Source organism: Abramis brama, assembly GCF_963993115.1.
Source record: "Abramis brama genome assembly, chromosome: 17".
In the NCBI taxonomy this organism is placed as follows: Eukaryota; Metazoa; Chordata; class Actinopteri; order Cypriniformes; family Leuciscidae; genus Abramis; species Abramis brama.
This window is the reverse complement of record NC_139979.1, coordinates 24,960,189-24,975,530: the sequence shown is the minus strand read 5'-3', so window position 1 is coordinate 24,975,530 and position 15,342 is coordinate 24,960,189. Positions and strand designations below refer to the sequence as shown.

General features: G+C 37.4%; 1 protein-coding gene across 3 annotated transcripts in view; it reads left to right on the top strand.

Moving 5' to 3' along the window:
- ulk4 (unc-51 like kinase 4) overlaps positions 1 to 15,342 on the top strand; it is a 230,948-nt gene that overhangs the window by 29,194 nt on the left and 186,412 nt on the right. For all 3 annotated transcript variants that reach the window (XM_084088579.1, XM_084088580.1, XM_084088578.1), the window contains exon 19: positions 4,088 to 4,171. In XM_084088579.1, the coding sequence (XP_083944705.1) occupies positions 4,088 to 4,171 (84 nt within the window). The remainder of the gene's footprint in view (positions 1 to 4,087; positions 4,172 to 15,342) is intronic.

Here is a 15,342-nt window from a genome sequence, read left to right as displayed (position 1 = left end):
AAGAATGGATCCGTATGCTCAATGGCCTGAAATTTCATACAGCTCAGTTTGCTTCTCATAAATGTCCTACAGGCAATATTTGCCCTCTGAGTATTCCATGACATTTAAAAAGCTCCCTTATGAGGAGAGTTTCACACAACCTCTCAGACCTCATTAACCTCAACATGGGAACCACCTCATAACCGATGCAGTCTGGTGCATCATGCGTAACCTTTAACATAATTTTAGTACTGTAAAGATCACTGCTGAAAATTGGACACTTTTTATTCGCATTTACCCATGTTACCTCTAGTATTTGCCATGGTAACACTGCATTTGCCTGCTATAACACAATGCTTTGATGAAAGTCAGTGTTGGGGGATTTTTAGCATCACACATTTTCAGCAGCTTGTGAATGAGGTCTAAAGGTGTAATGAAGCACAGCCTCTGGAGTCCATAAATGGCTGATCACAGCATCATTTTACCTCATTACAGCTAGTGTGATGAGATGGCCTGTTTTCCCAAAATTTGTCCTGTGTTGTAGACATCTGGTCATCCTAATCTGATCGCTGTATTGATCGCTGTAAGGGACTCGAGGTTAGCTGATAACATGCTTTGTTGGGCTTATTTAGGTGTGTATCTCCTGTACGGTTGTGTTTTTCAGGGTCATGCAGTACAACAGCACACACAGCTTTTATTGATCATATTAGCTCTGAGCCCAAGGGGAAGGAGAGGGACACTGTGGCCTTGATTGGCTTTATCTAATGACTTTTCTCTACTCCTCAGTTCTAGTGTAATGTGAGCAATTGGTGTGTTGACGCCTTGAATTTCAATAGCAGCCCAGGTGAAAACTATGGCTGTTCTCTCTATGACATAATGAATGGGAGTGATACTAGATATGCCGTGAAAGCATACACGCACTCACTATTTCAGTGTTCTTCAGTAAAACACAACTGTAATGTATTTGTTCTTTAACATTAAGAAAAAAAAAAAGTACCCTCAGTTTCAAACATTTAGCTGTGTAGTCATAAATAATAGTCAAAAACAAACAAACCAAAATAAAACATGATTTTAGATTGTTTCTTAGAACTTGTTTTTCTAAGCCATTTTTGCAATTTGCAAAATTGCCGGTTGACCAACCGGTCCTAAGGTGGACGGGCAAACAATTTCTCGACAAATTAGAAATACAATCTATATTATGTAAACATTTAAAATAGAAAACAGAAAAAGACTGGCACACCAAGGCTCCAAAAATTGTAATGGTGGACTCTCACACAGGTAATGTTTGGAGCACGTAGGCTCTTCGTCAACATTGGAAATAGTCAATAGAGGATTAATTGGCTATTTCTCAGCTTAAATGTGAGCTCGCTCTTTTGAGATTGTATTGATGTATTTGGCATCTGTTACTTCTTACTCCGTTCACAAGCACGAATGAGCAAGTGCTGTAATTTATTTATGGACTTCACCCTTATACCAGCCAGACTTTTGATTAATGTAATGCTTGAAATATGCTTAGGACAAAAAAATACTTTTACTTGTTTGAAATTAAATCAGGAGTAAGGGTGGGACAATTTTATTTTACCATATGATACGTTTTATTTCACGATAACTATACATCACAAAATAGTTGTTTTTATTTTTTTGTTTTTAAAATGAGAACAATACAATATGACTAATACAATAGAACAAAGATACAAAGAACAGAAAATGAATAATAAAATGTTAAAAAATACTGCATAGTCTTCACTGTATGAATTAAATATAAATTGATTCTTATTAAATATACAAAAGTTAAGAGCATTGAGTGATTCTTTTTTTTTTTTCTTTTTTTTTCTTCTTTTTTTTTTTCTTTTGTTTGATTAACATTAATGACATAGACGGCAGCAGGTATATTAGGCTGCTGTCACTTTAATACTGAATGGACAGATCTTATATGTTAGACTAACTAACTATCTAACTGTTAACCTTCACTGAAGACATAGAGACTGTTTATGTGAATACTCTACATGATGGGCATTTTGACATAATTGTGTATTTCACCATTCAAGCGCAATAAGCTGCAAAAGAGAACTGAAAGAGTGGCGGCTTTTTTCATGGCTTATTGGGCTTTGTCATTCTTTTTAACATCATGCACATCCCTCTCTTTATTATATCTTTCATGCATTTTTCTCTATCACTCTAAAGTGTTAATAACTTTAAGTAGTACTGTGCTATGCAGGTGTATTTGCAAGCCGGATTATAAATGGTATAGCAAAATCCCTTTATACTGTCGCCACGATATATATCGTCATACCGTCCAGCCCTAATTAGGAGGTATAACTACAGCAAATGATGGCCTATATTTGAATAGGGCTTTTAGTGTGGTACATATTTTAATATCAGATAACTAAATGGTGGTTTTTGGTAAAATAACTTTTGAATTAGAATTTATTGTAAAGTTATCAATTTGAACTATTTGCAAACATTATTTTTTATTTCAAAATATTCACAGATTCTTAATAGTATATGCCTAATATGCAAAAACACTCCATTAAAGTTTGTTTGCTCATCACATTCAGTTATGAATTACATGGATGACGGAAACGATGGTATATATTTTCAATTCAAAATGGCAAAATGATACAAAAAAAGTCGATTATTTTGCATCAATTTACATTACTGCCGGTCGTTTAACATTTCAGTTGTCACACTGTAATATTACATGTTTAGCTACTTTCTTTTGCAATCTTTCACCGTTAAAACTGAAGCTTTGTGCTGTAATGTTCGGATTCCGTCAGTCAATTGGACATCTTAGACCTCTTAGGTAGACCAGCTTAAAAATGCAACTGTCATCCTGATAACTAACAAATTGGTGCATAATGGATTGCAGCAGAACAGCATCAGGAATTTCAAATATGGTGGTTATGGCCCTTGCATATTTTATTTTTATTCTTAGGTTTGGCTTATATAATAATAATTTATATTTTTATAAAACTGAATGTCAATCAGTTAATCAATGTTAATCTTCTCTTCAGTAACCTGCAGTGTGCATAAAGTGAAGCCAGTGAGCCAGTGAGTTGGTGCTATTTTTCATGGAATGATTCCTGCCTCCAAATATCAGCCACTGGGGGGTAGAGTTTTCCCCCTTTTCTGCTGCTATCCCATGGCAATCAATTTTAATGGCCCTGGACAAAGTTTTAAAAGTTCTCTGTGAGAACAAGAAGCCCATTGATGTACTCACTAATGGCTATCAGTTTATTGCATTAGATCCTTCCAAATTTAAAGGGTGTAAAATCTTATTGACTACAGAAGTGTTAAATTGACTGTAAAATGTTTTATTGCACAAACTGCGGCAAAATACCTGGTACTGTAAATGCAGCCTTGAGCTCATGAATGCTTTTTATAATGCAAAATGATTTTAAAGAGCTTTAAAATATTTTTTTTTTTTGACGTTTGAAGATACAAAACTAAATTAACTCTTTGACAGTTTTACTCGGACTCATATTAATTTAGCTGTTCACACCTAACCACTTACGGTTTACTTAATTGTGCATTTTAATAACCTTCAGTTAATTTATGTGAAAGTTATTTGTTTTGAATTATAAAGCTGTTTACACTCATGAATTTTAATTTGAGAGAAGATAGTTTAGAGGGTTTTCATTTTGTCAAATTTCTACCGTATATAAAATGTAATCTTTTTTTCCTTTCAAATTTACAACAGCCTACTGCACACACACAGCATGATGCAGCTACATATAAACAGAAATCCAAATCAGGCCTTGACTTGTACGAAGGTCTTGCTCACGAGCTGCTGTTGATGTCGACGATCAGTCTCAGCGCTGTGTGAACGCAAGCATTAGAAGTTAAATGAGAGTGGGATGTTGCTTTGCAGCATTCTCCGCTTCTCCCTCTAATTGACACGATCATTGCTTCTCACTTGAGCTGTGATTCCTGTACCTGCCGGAGTCTGGCGTCTTATTTACCGTCGCAGGGCTTTATTTATTTAGCCTCATTATGATGGTGGCTGCATTTTACTGCTTTTAATTGTTCCCCCAATGAGTCTCTGTAATAGTTGTCTCTCTCTCTCTCTCGCTCATACACACACATACTCTCTTTCCTTCCCCTGCAGGAAGAGAAGAAAGGGCGCCCAGGAGGATTGTGGGTCGTTCCTGCTGCCGCCTACACCGTGTTAATGAGGTGCCTTCGGGAAGGGGTAAGACTGCTACACTGTCCTCGCAGAGTGTGTGTAAGTGCGCGCACTAGTGTGTGCGTGAATATGTGCGCATGGGGGCGGGGGGATCTGTCTGATAACCAACCTCCCCCAGCCCTTATAGGCATCATTCGCATGCCGCGAGTCAAGGGCGCTCAACGCTTGTTCGTCAGTCAGTCCTGTCACACAAAAACACTCACTCACCTGCAGCAGAAATGCTCACGTAACCGCACCTCCGGTCGTCTCAGTAGCAATTAACCACGCTGGCCTGCATTGTTTGAGAATGGAACCATCTGCGTGGAGACAGACATCAAACTGATCATCTCCAGTCTGAACAGACTGTGTTTATTGTGAGAGCTGAGAGCTTCTCTTCCACAGGGGACCGAGCACCATACAGACTCCCTCATTATTCCTTTATTAGCAGGGGAAGATCTGCCATTAAGAAGACAGTTTAGGAGTTACAGCTTGTGTTGCCGACAACCCCTGGTCTGCAGCATTGAAATAAAGTATCATTCGGAAGGAAAAAGTTGGGAGTGAAAGTTTCTCTAGCTGTTCTGGCGCTTCTTCAGCTACTGTTGTTTTCTGGCTGGTCAGCTGCCAACGTTTGGCAAAAGTTTTGCCCTCTAGTGAATGTGCCCAATTTTAGCCCTCTTCTCCAACCTGCTTAGGCAGCATTTGAGGGGGCGTTTTTTTTCTCTTTTTTTTTTTTTGTCTCATCACTTTTTGGTTAAATTTAGATTCTCAGCTGCTTGAAGTAGTTCTTCCTAGAGTTCATCTCATTCCATTGAACTTTCAAGGTCGATTCAGAACTGATGGCCTGTAATGATCAACAGCTGCTGACTGTTTCACTTTCATTAAAAACACCTCGTTTTTGATCCATCAGCAACTTTCTAAACTTCACAAGCAGTTCTTGTTTCTACTTCAGACAGAGCACCCCATTGACCGTCTGATGTAAATTGTATGCAAAAAATGTGTTGGTCAAAATGACTGGCTTTACACAATAGCTGATATCTGTTTTTTTGGCCAGCTCACACCGAAGTCGACAAAAGACACTTTGTCGAGTTTTGTCGGATCAGTGTGCTACCCCTGTCAGAGTATGATGGCGTCTGTCGGAGCTTGTTTTTGCAGATTGAACATGCTGAATCGTAATTAGAATTGTCTGATAAGTGACGTGCTATAATCTGGTGACTGTCGCCATGTTGTCTGAGTCTGTTGGTGTAGTGTGAATTGGCCTTTAGTATTAGTAAAGACGTCTGGACACACACACACAAAAAAAAGGTGTATATATGTATACGTGTGTGTCTGTTTCAGACCACATGCACAAACATTCTTGTAAATACCCAACTAAAATTAATTTGATTATGAAATTGTTTAAAAAAATACATTTATAATACACTATTTAAATTTTTACATTTTTGATATATAGTGATATACAGTGGCAGAATGTATTTAGACACCTAATCCAAATCTCTGCATTATATTACAAAATATCAAACCAAGAAGCATGTATTTTACAGAAACGTGGCATCATGGCATTTTAAGCAAACTATCACAAAGTCACAAATTAAGAAGTTTAGACATTATTGTTCAAAATTAACAAGTTATTTGGAAACTTTATGGATCAAACTTTATGGAAATTTTTCCTAGTTAATTTGATGAACTGTGGTTACTGTGTAAAAATAATTTGTTTGTAGACGCTACTTTGATATTTTGTATCTAATGCAACAACATTCAGAGATTATTCATGACCCAAGTGTCAAAATACATTTACGACCACTGTATGCAATTATTTGCATAACAAATAATTTTAATATTATATGATAATATAATATATGATATTGTCCATTTATCGGCTGTCAAACATAACATGATAATGGTTATCAGCATCAATCAGAATGTCAATATCAGTGCAACCCCTAACAAACTCAGTGCAAACACTGTTAAACATTAAGCAGAGAAACAAAAGGTGCGTCCCAATATCACCTACATAAGCTCTATTCTATGCTGTTTTGTAGCGTAAATTGTGCGACAGTGTGTATAAATAGTGTGAATTTTCAGTGTGTTCAAACTGAAACTGTATAAAACTGTAACTGTATAAAATTCATTCACTATGTACTTATGTACTCAACCGTGTAGTGTATACGTCTAAGTTCATAGTGTATAGTGTGCAATTTGGGACACAACTAGAGAGAAAAGAAGCCCGGGAGAGAAAGAAAAATGCACCTCTATTCTAGGATACAAAGCTTATAAGCAAGTCTAGTTCCTCGCAGTAATAAGCTCAGTAATCAGAGAGAGAGCTGGCCCTCCAGCACTGTTACTCCCTTGCTCTCTCTCTCTCCCTCTCTCTTTTTCTTCCCAGCAGCACTGCCACCAGGCTGTGCAGTTGATCACTCTCTCTAAAGCAGGTCTAGACTGACAGCGACACGATTGGAGCCGAGGCAACAGCCAGAAGCCGGTGTGACTTCCCGACGCTGCCTTGCTAATTACACCCCGCAAACATTAACGGCACATCTTTTGGAAAGCCATGAAAGAAACGGGGGTTAATTCAATTCCGCCAATTCCCCAACATTAGCGTCGTGCGAGTACGGTAATAAATCCATGTGTGAGGCTGATGTAGGCAGTAATTGTAATGCCTCGCTGTGCTGACCTGTTTGAGAACCTCTGCTGATTCAGAGAGAGCTGAGCTCAGGAAACGAGAGAGAGAGAGGGAGAGAGAAAGAGAGAGAGAGAGGAAGGGATGGGGAATTAGAGGGAGAGAAAGGAGAAAAAAGGCCAGGAGGTGATGATGGTAGAAGGTTGGGGGAGGGTAAGAAGTGCATAACACACACCGAGAAGATGAGAGTAACAGAGCTAGCCAGAGAATATTGTGTGCTCAATCGAGAGTGAGAGTGCTCTTAATTCAGAAAGACAGCCAGAGCAGCATGCAGACAGGTTTTCAGGTCAGACTGCAGCTGGAAGAGCCGTGCGCGATTGTGTGTGTGTGTGCGCGCGCGATTCCGTGTGCATGGATGATGAAAGGGTTGTGCTCACTGTAAGTGGCGTGTAGCAGAGCCTTGGGGGCTGCAACTGGGCATCACACTACTCTTCCATTAAATATTTATTACGCACACACACACACACTGTGCATATTCCATCCCCTCCCTATTAGCTCTGCCTGTAGTGCCTCTCTATAGAGCGCACTGACCCTTCTATGACTCTGAATATCTATGATGCAGTTTATACCAATGTGTTTTTGCCTCTGATCTCTGTCGCTCCGTAATCAAACACACTCAACGGCTCCACGCGTCTTCGCGTTTAGCAAAGATGCTAATCGGTCACAAACAGCCATTCAATATGCATCTCCCTGGGGACCATCATCATGGAGCGTGTTGATCATGAAGGTAACTTTGTTACCAATGTGAAATGTCAGTGGTGTTTGGCCATGGGACCCAAATTTTCCCAATTTTCCCTTACAAACAGTAAGTTGGTATGAGCAACCACGGTCATTAAAAATACAGAAAATGGCACACACTGAAAATAAAGTGGTATTTTGGGTTAAGGTTATGGAAACTACAGTTACTACGGGAACTACACAATACTAACATGAACTGTTAATAAACATGAACACTGATCCTAACGAATAGACTGAACACCTGCATGTAAATCCTTCCCAGCTAACACACTACGTACCAGTTATGCAATTTATTGGTACTTTTTGGTAATTTCATGACTTCCAAATTGACTACGTAACTACGATGTTGCATGTGCGTAACTTCTTTTTCTTTTTTATATATAGTAAAGTGATACACAGCACACACCCGCCTGCATTTGTGCTCACAATTGAAGAGTACGCACTGAGAGCGAAGTATAACATCAGGGCAGGAAAGTGTGTTTTTCTGAAGTGAGAGACTTTTGTATTATAATAGGTTATGAAAATAATGTTCAAATAATGAAAAAGACTGACAACATCTCATCTGACACCAGTTACTGAATCAGGACAAAGTGTTTTTCTCAGGCATGCTTTACTTAAGCTACGCCTGACAAGAGTCAACAGCGTTACCGCACGTCTTTCAAAATGAGTCTTGCATCAGAAAAAAACATTTACAATTAGTTTTTTTTGTTGTTGTTTCTTTAACTATACTCTTCGCTATTTGGGTTGCGACCCACCGGCTGAGAAACACTGCTATATGTGATTTTCAGATTTTCTTTCTTTTGGAAAAGCTCAGTTTTAGGTCTACATGAAATGAAAATGAACTATATTTACTTTCATAATACACATTGCTGGTCTTATTGTGTACGAATCATTGTGCACATTTTTATTTTTATTTTTTTTTAAGTGTGAAAATGAGAAAAGTACAGAAACCCCAAACTTGGTATGATAGTCTCTTCCACTATTAAGCGTACATTATGTAATTTTTTTCGCCGCTAGGGGTCGCTAACCTCTTACAATAACAACGGCGTAGTTTGATGACGCAACATTTGCTAAGAATTATGGATCTTGTCCTCAACGTCAAGCCGACCGATCTAATAATGTTTATGGATGACTGAATACGTCGATGTTTTTATCATGACTGATATAAAGCAGTTAGGGGTTGCTAAGAGACAGCTATCAGCTCCAAACGCGACGCGAGTCCCGCGGATATAAAAGGAATATGGACATTTCATTCTACCGAACTACATGCAGAATTACTACTCACAGGTCAGTTTATTAGACAAATTAAACTTGTGAGGTAACGTAACGCAGCGCTGTTTCACTTGGTCTAACATTACACTATCACTAAACTGCATTTGAATGTGTTGAAATTAATGTGTTAGTTTGTCTGTATGAGACTAGCAGTAAGGTAGATCAACATTAGAATAACATACAGATCATATTCTAACATTTTATCATTGTTGAACTATATAACATTGATTAGTTTTATGTAAATGTGCTCACCTGTTTAATAAAGTACATGTAGGAGCGGTCGAAGTCTCGGACGTGGAGCTCTCGTTTATATACTGTCTATGGGAGCTCTAGGCATCTCGAAAACACCGCGCTGATATTGATTCTCGTTTTAGTTCTCCTTTTTTATCCAAAGTCTGCTTGCCATGGTCCATAATGTTTGAACGAAACAACAACAGCGTGCAAATAGACATTGCAAACTACACAGTTGTCCACGTCTGTCGGCTCTGGTTGCTATGGCAGTATGAGCGGATATGACGCCATTGACGGCGACAAAACGGAAATAAAGAAACGTGCCGTGTCTTCGAATTAAATTACAAATTTCTCCTAGTTTGAAAGTTGTTGGAAATAGTCGGGATAATGTAAGTACACAGCTAAAAGAAAATATACAACATAGATATAGTGATTTTTGCTATTTTTAAAGCAAAAAAGTTACATATTGTGCCTTTAAGGGGCACACTCGTCTATTTCATCAGGTGGTGCAATAATAAGTAAACTATAAGGAACCATTTGGAATCAAAATGTTCAATATTTGTCAAAATAGTAAAAAAAAAAAAAAAAAAAAATCCCCTGCATCCCTACTGTTAATGTTATTAAGATTATGGCAATAATGGAAAATAGAGATATATTTGAAGAATAAGTCTCCATTGGAATATGTTCTTGAGAGTCTTCATATTCCAATCAGAAAGCCTCCTCAGTGGGGATGATTTCAATAGCCATATTTCAATCCACCTATTTTTATGCACATTATGGGATTTGGGTATTCTAAAAACTCAATTGAGTCAGATAAAAAAAAAATTATCCGATAAGAACACGTGCATATAAACTACGATGGAAATACATTTACTAAATAAATTCCTTGATGCGAATCAAAAAAAAATGATGGGACTCTGTGATGGGACGACATAACTGGACCAACCAGCGGGCCGATCTCGTTGCACAGCATCTGAAATGTTGTTTTGGTTGTTCTGAAATGTCTGAGCAAAGTCTTTCGACAAAGTGGTACAGACTTTGGAAGTGACGATTTTGTTCTCTTCGGCTCACTGGATGGAAACTGCATTTGCTTTATTTGCAAATGTTTTATGCGATATTCCAATTTTGCGCATAGGTTAAATTCACAACTTTGGATGGAAACATGTTAAACGTAATGTAATTACAAATTGAAAAAAGAGTGTCCACGATAAAAAAAAAAATGCTGGTTTAATATTTTTTGAAGAAAAAAAAAAACAGCGGCAAACAATTAAACGTACACATCTTAATCATTGTTATTTTGATTTATTTATTTTTTGTTATAAGCAATTATATAATATAATGTATTAAATTAATGATTAATTCATAAATATTACGTTTTTGAGCATCTTCCATAGTCTTCCTAGTCTTGACCAGCTCTGGTTTTGGGTTTGGAGAGACCACAGTAGCTGGAATAAAAGAATGTTTATGCCTGGAACTGAATGGATTGATGCTGAGAGAGAGAGAAAGAGCTCAAACAGTGAGATCACACTAATGAAAGGCCTGCATGGCTCAAGCAATTTACATAGTCCTTTATTTAGGACCAGGTGTGCTGCTCCTTCAAACAGACACTCGTGTTGTTAGAAGGAGCCACACAGAGATGACCTCTGTAAGCTTTACGTAATCTCTGTCGCTAACACACACACACACACACACACACACACACAGACACACACACACACACACACATAGAAATCCAAAATGGGCTTGAATGAGTGTATTTAGCTGTAGAAAACACCTGTACTCCATTATGAAATATGTTCATTATTATTTTATTTTTTTATAAAACGAGCCCAATCAGCATAATTTTACATAAATGTACTCCTTTAATTGTTTCCCAGATGCTCGCACAATGTCAGTGACAATAAGGGCTGAGATGACTATAATTGTTGGTGCTTTGCCACGACAATCATCACAATTACGATTGCTTATACTTGCTGTATATTATTTGAACAACCCCCTAACCCTACATATTAAATTTCAACTTGTCTACACCACTATTTGTTTTAGCGATCAGACTTTTTCACCAGTGGGATGATAAAATAGAAAAAAAAGTGTTATCACACTAAGAATCTTAGTAAGAGAACTAAACTCGGACCCCTTGAAAAAGAACCCAATTCTCTCTGACTTGCCTTGAAAGTGTACCTTTTTATCTATGCATGTGTACACTTATGTGGAACCCAACCTTCATTATTACTGCATTCAGTACAGTATTATAATATTGATGATTACTATTACACTGAATATTCGAGGAATATTTAACATATTTGCTAATTGGTTTTAATGATAAACAATCATGTGTCCTTGTTCAATAAACTGTCCTTTGCTGAATTCTGGCATCAATAATGCATATTTACTACAGTACATATTGTTTGATTTCTATATCTTATAATAGAAAAAAACAATTGAAATAGAATAAAATTCAATACGTTTTGTTGTCATTACCAATGAGCGTTCACTTGTGCAGTTATGAGTTTTAGTTCTCTTTAAAGTTTGGTTGTCAAAATTCATGCAAACTGCTCTCGGACCCCTGAAACGAATTTGGCCAGTAAGCAACCACATAAAAACTCCTCAAATCACAACAAATGCATAGCAACTCAGCTACCATATAGAAACATTCTAGTGTTGTGTAAGTGGGTTTTGCATAACCACCACCAATCCCATTTTCTTCAGAACATTAAAAATAATGTAGTTGTGTTAATGATACATTGTGAGAATCTAAACTCTCCTGTATTTAGGACAGCAAAATCTGTTTTAAAGGAATTATGTAATTTCACTGTCTTCAAAGATGTTCAACTTTTTAACACTCCATCTCCAGTTACTGTGTCGGTGTGCATCGACTTTTTCGCGAACGTAGACTAGTTTAGGTTTGACCTCCTGTTACCGCATGGAGTTACTGACTGCTGATGTTGCGCGAGAGAATTTGGGAGAAATACATAAATTCAGTAAAGTTTGGCTTGAGCATGGCCCGAGGCAAGAATCGAGCTGGGAAGCTCAGCAGAGGTGTGTGAGAGAGAATGAGGCAGAGATTGGAGGACAGATCTCTGGTGAGAAGCTGTCCTCACCTCGTAGCCCCTGTAAGTCTGACATTGTGTGGGTTTGGGAGGCAGCTGCAAGTTTATATATAAACATATATTGGAATAAGTCCTATGCGCATCAAATCAGGTTAGTCAGGCAGAACACATGGCATAGATGAGCGGCACGATTTGGGCAGGGTATCTGGCTTACGCCGTGTCCTAACCAGGAGCGGTGCGACTGCTTTCTGGCGACAAGTTGTATGTCTGTTCACTAGAGGTGTCAGAAGTACTTGTAAAAAGTGAAATAAATAAATAAAATGAAATAAACATTTCAGTTTTTGCTGTTTGGTTGCTAGGGTGTTCTGGATGATTGCTAGGTGGTTGCAGGATGGTTGCTAGGGCATTGCTAGGCATTGCTTTTGTCCAATTAGAAATAAACCAGGAATCGTTCATCTGGTATGGTTTACTTTAGAGTGACTGCATCAGTTTGTAACTAATTTATGCTGAATGCAGCCTCATAGAAAACTGCCTAGTTTATATAACTTAAATCATCATGACCTGCTTTATGTAAAATGCCCATTCATCAAACCACAATCTTTACTCAGTGATTCTGTACTTAATTGACTCTTTCCCTGCCAGTGTTTTTATTTTATTTTAAATTTTTTAGTTACCGGCCAGTGGCAGCATTTTTGATCATTTTCACAAAACTCTGCTTAAAAATAAGTGTTTTTCTCAACACTTGAATAGGGCTCGGTATTGATTCAGATGTTACAATTCGATTCGATTTCGATTCGCAAGCTCTCAATTCGATTCAATTTCGATTCTCGATTCGATTTTCGATTTCGATTCTAAATTAGATTTCGATTCGAATCAATGAATATATATTTAATACAAATCCTATATTCATTAAAAAAAAAGTGAACATAAGTTTACAAGTGGTTAATTAATAAAAAGAAATTAAGAGCTACAAACCTGTATATTAAACTCTTTTTATTTTAGGTACATTAACAGAACCCAACTCTATATTTCAAATCCATACAATGAATAGACAGGATTTTGATGCAAGGTGAAAAATTGATGCTGAAAATTGGACAAAGTCAGAACAGTCGCATGCCTTGATCAAAAAGGTTACCAATCCTCACATAAACCCATAAAAAAAAAACTTGCATATCATATTTACCTGTGCCCTTTCTGTCTAACAGGTAGGACATATGCAGCAATTGAATAAAGTTATCAAAAAAAGTCTTGCGCTGCATTAATTATAAATTATATATAGACTAATCCTTATTAAAGTTACAAAAGTTATTTAGTCAAGAACAGTGAGTGTTTTTCTCTGTTCCCTTTGTTCTTTGATTAACTTTAACAACAGAGATAATTAGTGGCTACTGTGTACTGTCCCTTTAAGACCAGTCGCTGCTGACAGAGACTCGGATCTCACGCTATGCACGCGAGTCACAACTCTTCACGTTCATCATACGACTGCTCTTATGTTATGAAGATACAAAAAGACAATTTGTCATAATTGTGTGTGTTATTGTTCGTTCAAGTGCGAAAGAGAACTGTATTCTGGGCTGTCTTGTGCGCATCAGCGCGAGTCTTTCTGTATGTCACAGTCAGGACATTCACAGGCAGCGCGCTCTTTTTTGTCTCGTCGAGCATGAATGGTTTAAAACATTTGCATGAATAAGAGCGGGATCATGTAACACTAGCCAAAGGATGACAAAAATTAACAGATGCCGCATTAATTGCGTTAACAGCCCAAATTAGTTTATTTCATATAAAATCGCAGCATTTTGCGTCATATAATTGCGTAGGCTTGACATTGCGATTGCGATATGATTAATCGTGAAGCACTATTTTATGATTAAGATAAAACAAACATAAAATCTCACAGCATTAGCTATAAAATGGAGTTTGCAAGCCTATGGACAGTGGAGGAAAACTAATACTGGCTTTTGGGTAATAGATAAATAATTATGGAAAAAAAATCGTTTCGTGGCGTTTGAGAATCGATTTTGAATCGACCACATTTTAAAAAACGATTTTTTTGCCCAGCCCTACACTTGAATGTGGGTAAGTTTCAGAAAAAAGGCAACATTTTGAACAACAAGCTGAGAAAATCATGTTTTTGTCAAAGAATACATCCAGATCGGATTCAGAACGATGGTCAAAACATAGATGGAGTAGATTGAGTCCATCATAACCCCCAAAGCTTGCATAGTACTGCACCTCTTTGTGGGTTACCGTTTGACATTTCATTTAGGAACATTACCCAGTTTTGATTTATATGCAGTTTGATGATCACGCTAGCTTATAAGCAATGCTTCTATGACTTGTTTCTGCTTTTCCTTTTTTTGTTTTTGGATCTGGAGATTCTGTATTATTTAAAAAAATGCATAATAGCTCCCCTTATATAACAATGAAAACATGGAAAGCTAGAATATTTCGTCAATAGCTGGGAAAGAGTTCACTTTAATTTATTTGATTCTTAAATGTTTTATTTTAAGTGTCAATTGGCTGTTCACACTAGGAATAGTTAACCCAGGTTTATTCTAAACCCCAGGTAAACGGAATCCATCTTGATTCACACTTCTCACAATTTACCTGGGTTAACAATTAATACTGGGTATTCATATAAGCTGATGTTTCACATTGTATCATTCAGATGAATTCGCATTGCGGTGTCAGTGTCATTGATTGGACATACGCAGCATGCGGCCTGCCTACATAAAGACTCTGTTGTTTTTCCTGAATTGACTTTTCAGACTATAAAGGTAAGAATGAAACTGTCTTAATTCTAATTGATGTGTTTTCACCTCAAACGCTGAAATACTGTTAATCCAACATACAGTGTTTGTGGGAATTGCTGTGTTCACGCCATGTTGTAATTACTATAATTACGAGTTGACAACCTGTGACATTCTACTCGCTGATGTTCACTTCCTCTGACTCAGAATTTCTGATTCTATGGCAACATTATCAATGCCAAAATTAATTTGCAGTGGTCAGGTGGTGCAACGATCACGTGGTACAAGTCGGAGCTATCAAAAAATTCAGTTGTAATACAAGTTGTAATTACGAGTTGTACTAGAATGTGGACGCTTTTTACATCTCGTAATTACGGTAATTACGGCTTGGAGTAAATGCACATGCACCGTGTCCGAAATTGCATACTGTATAGTAGGTATTACATTTGGTTTGAAATTTACTTTGCGACTGTTAAAAAA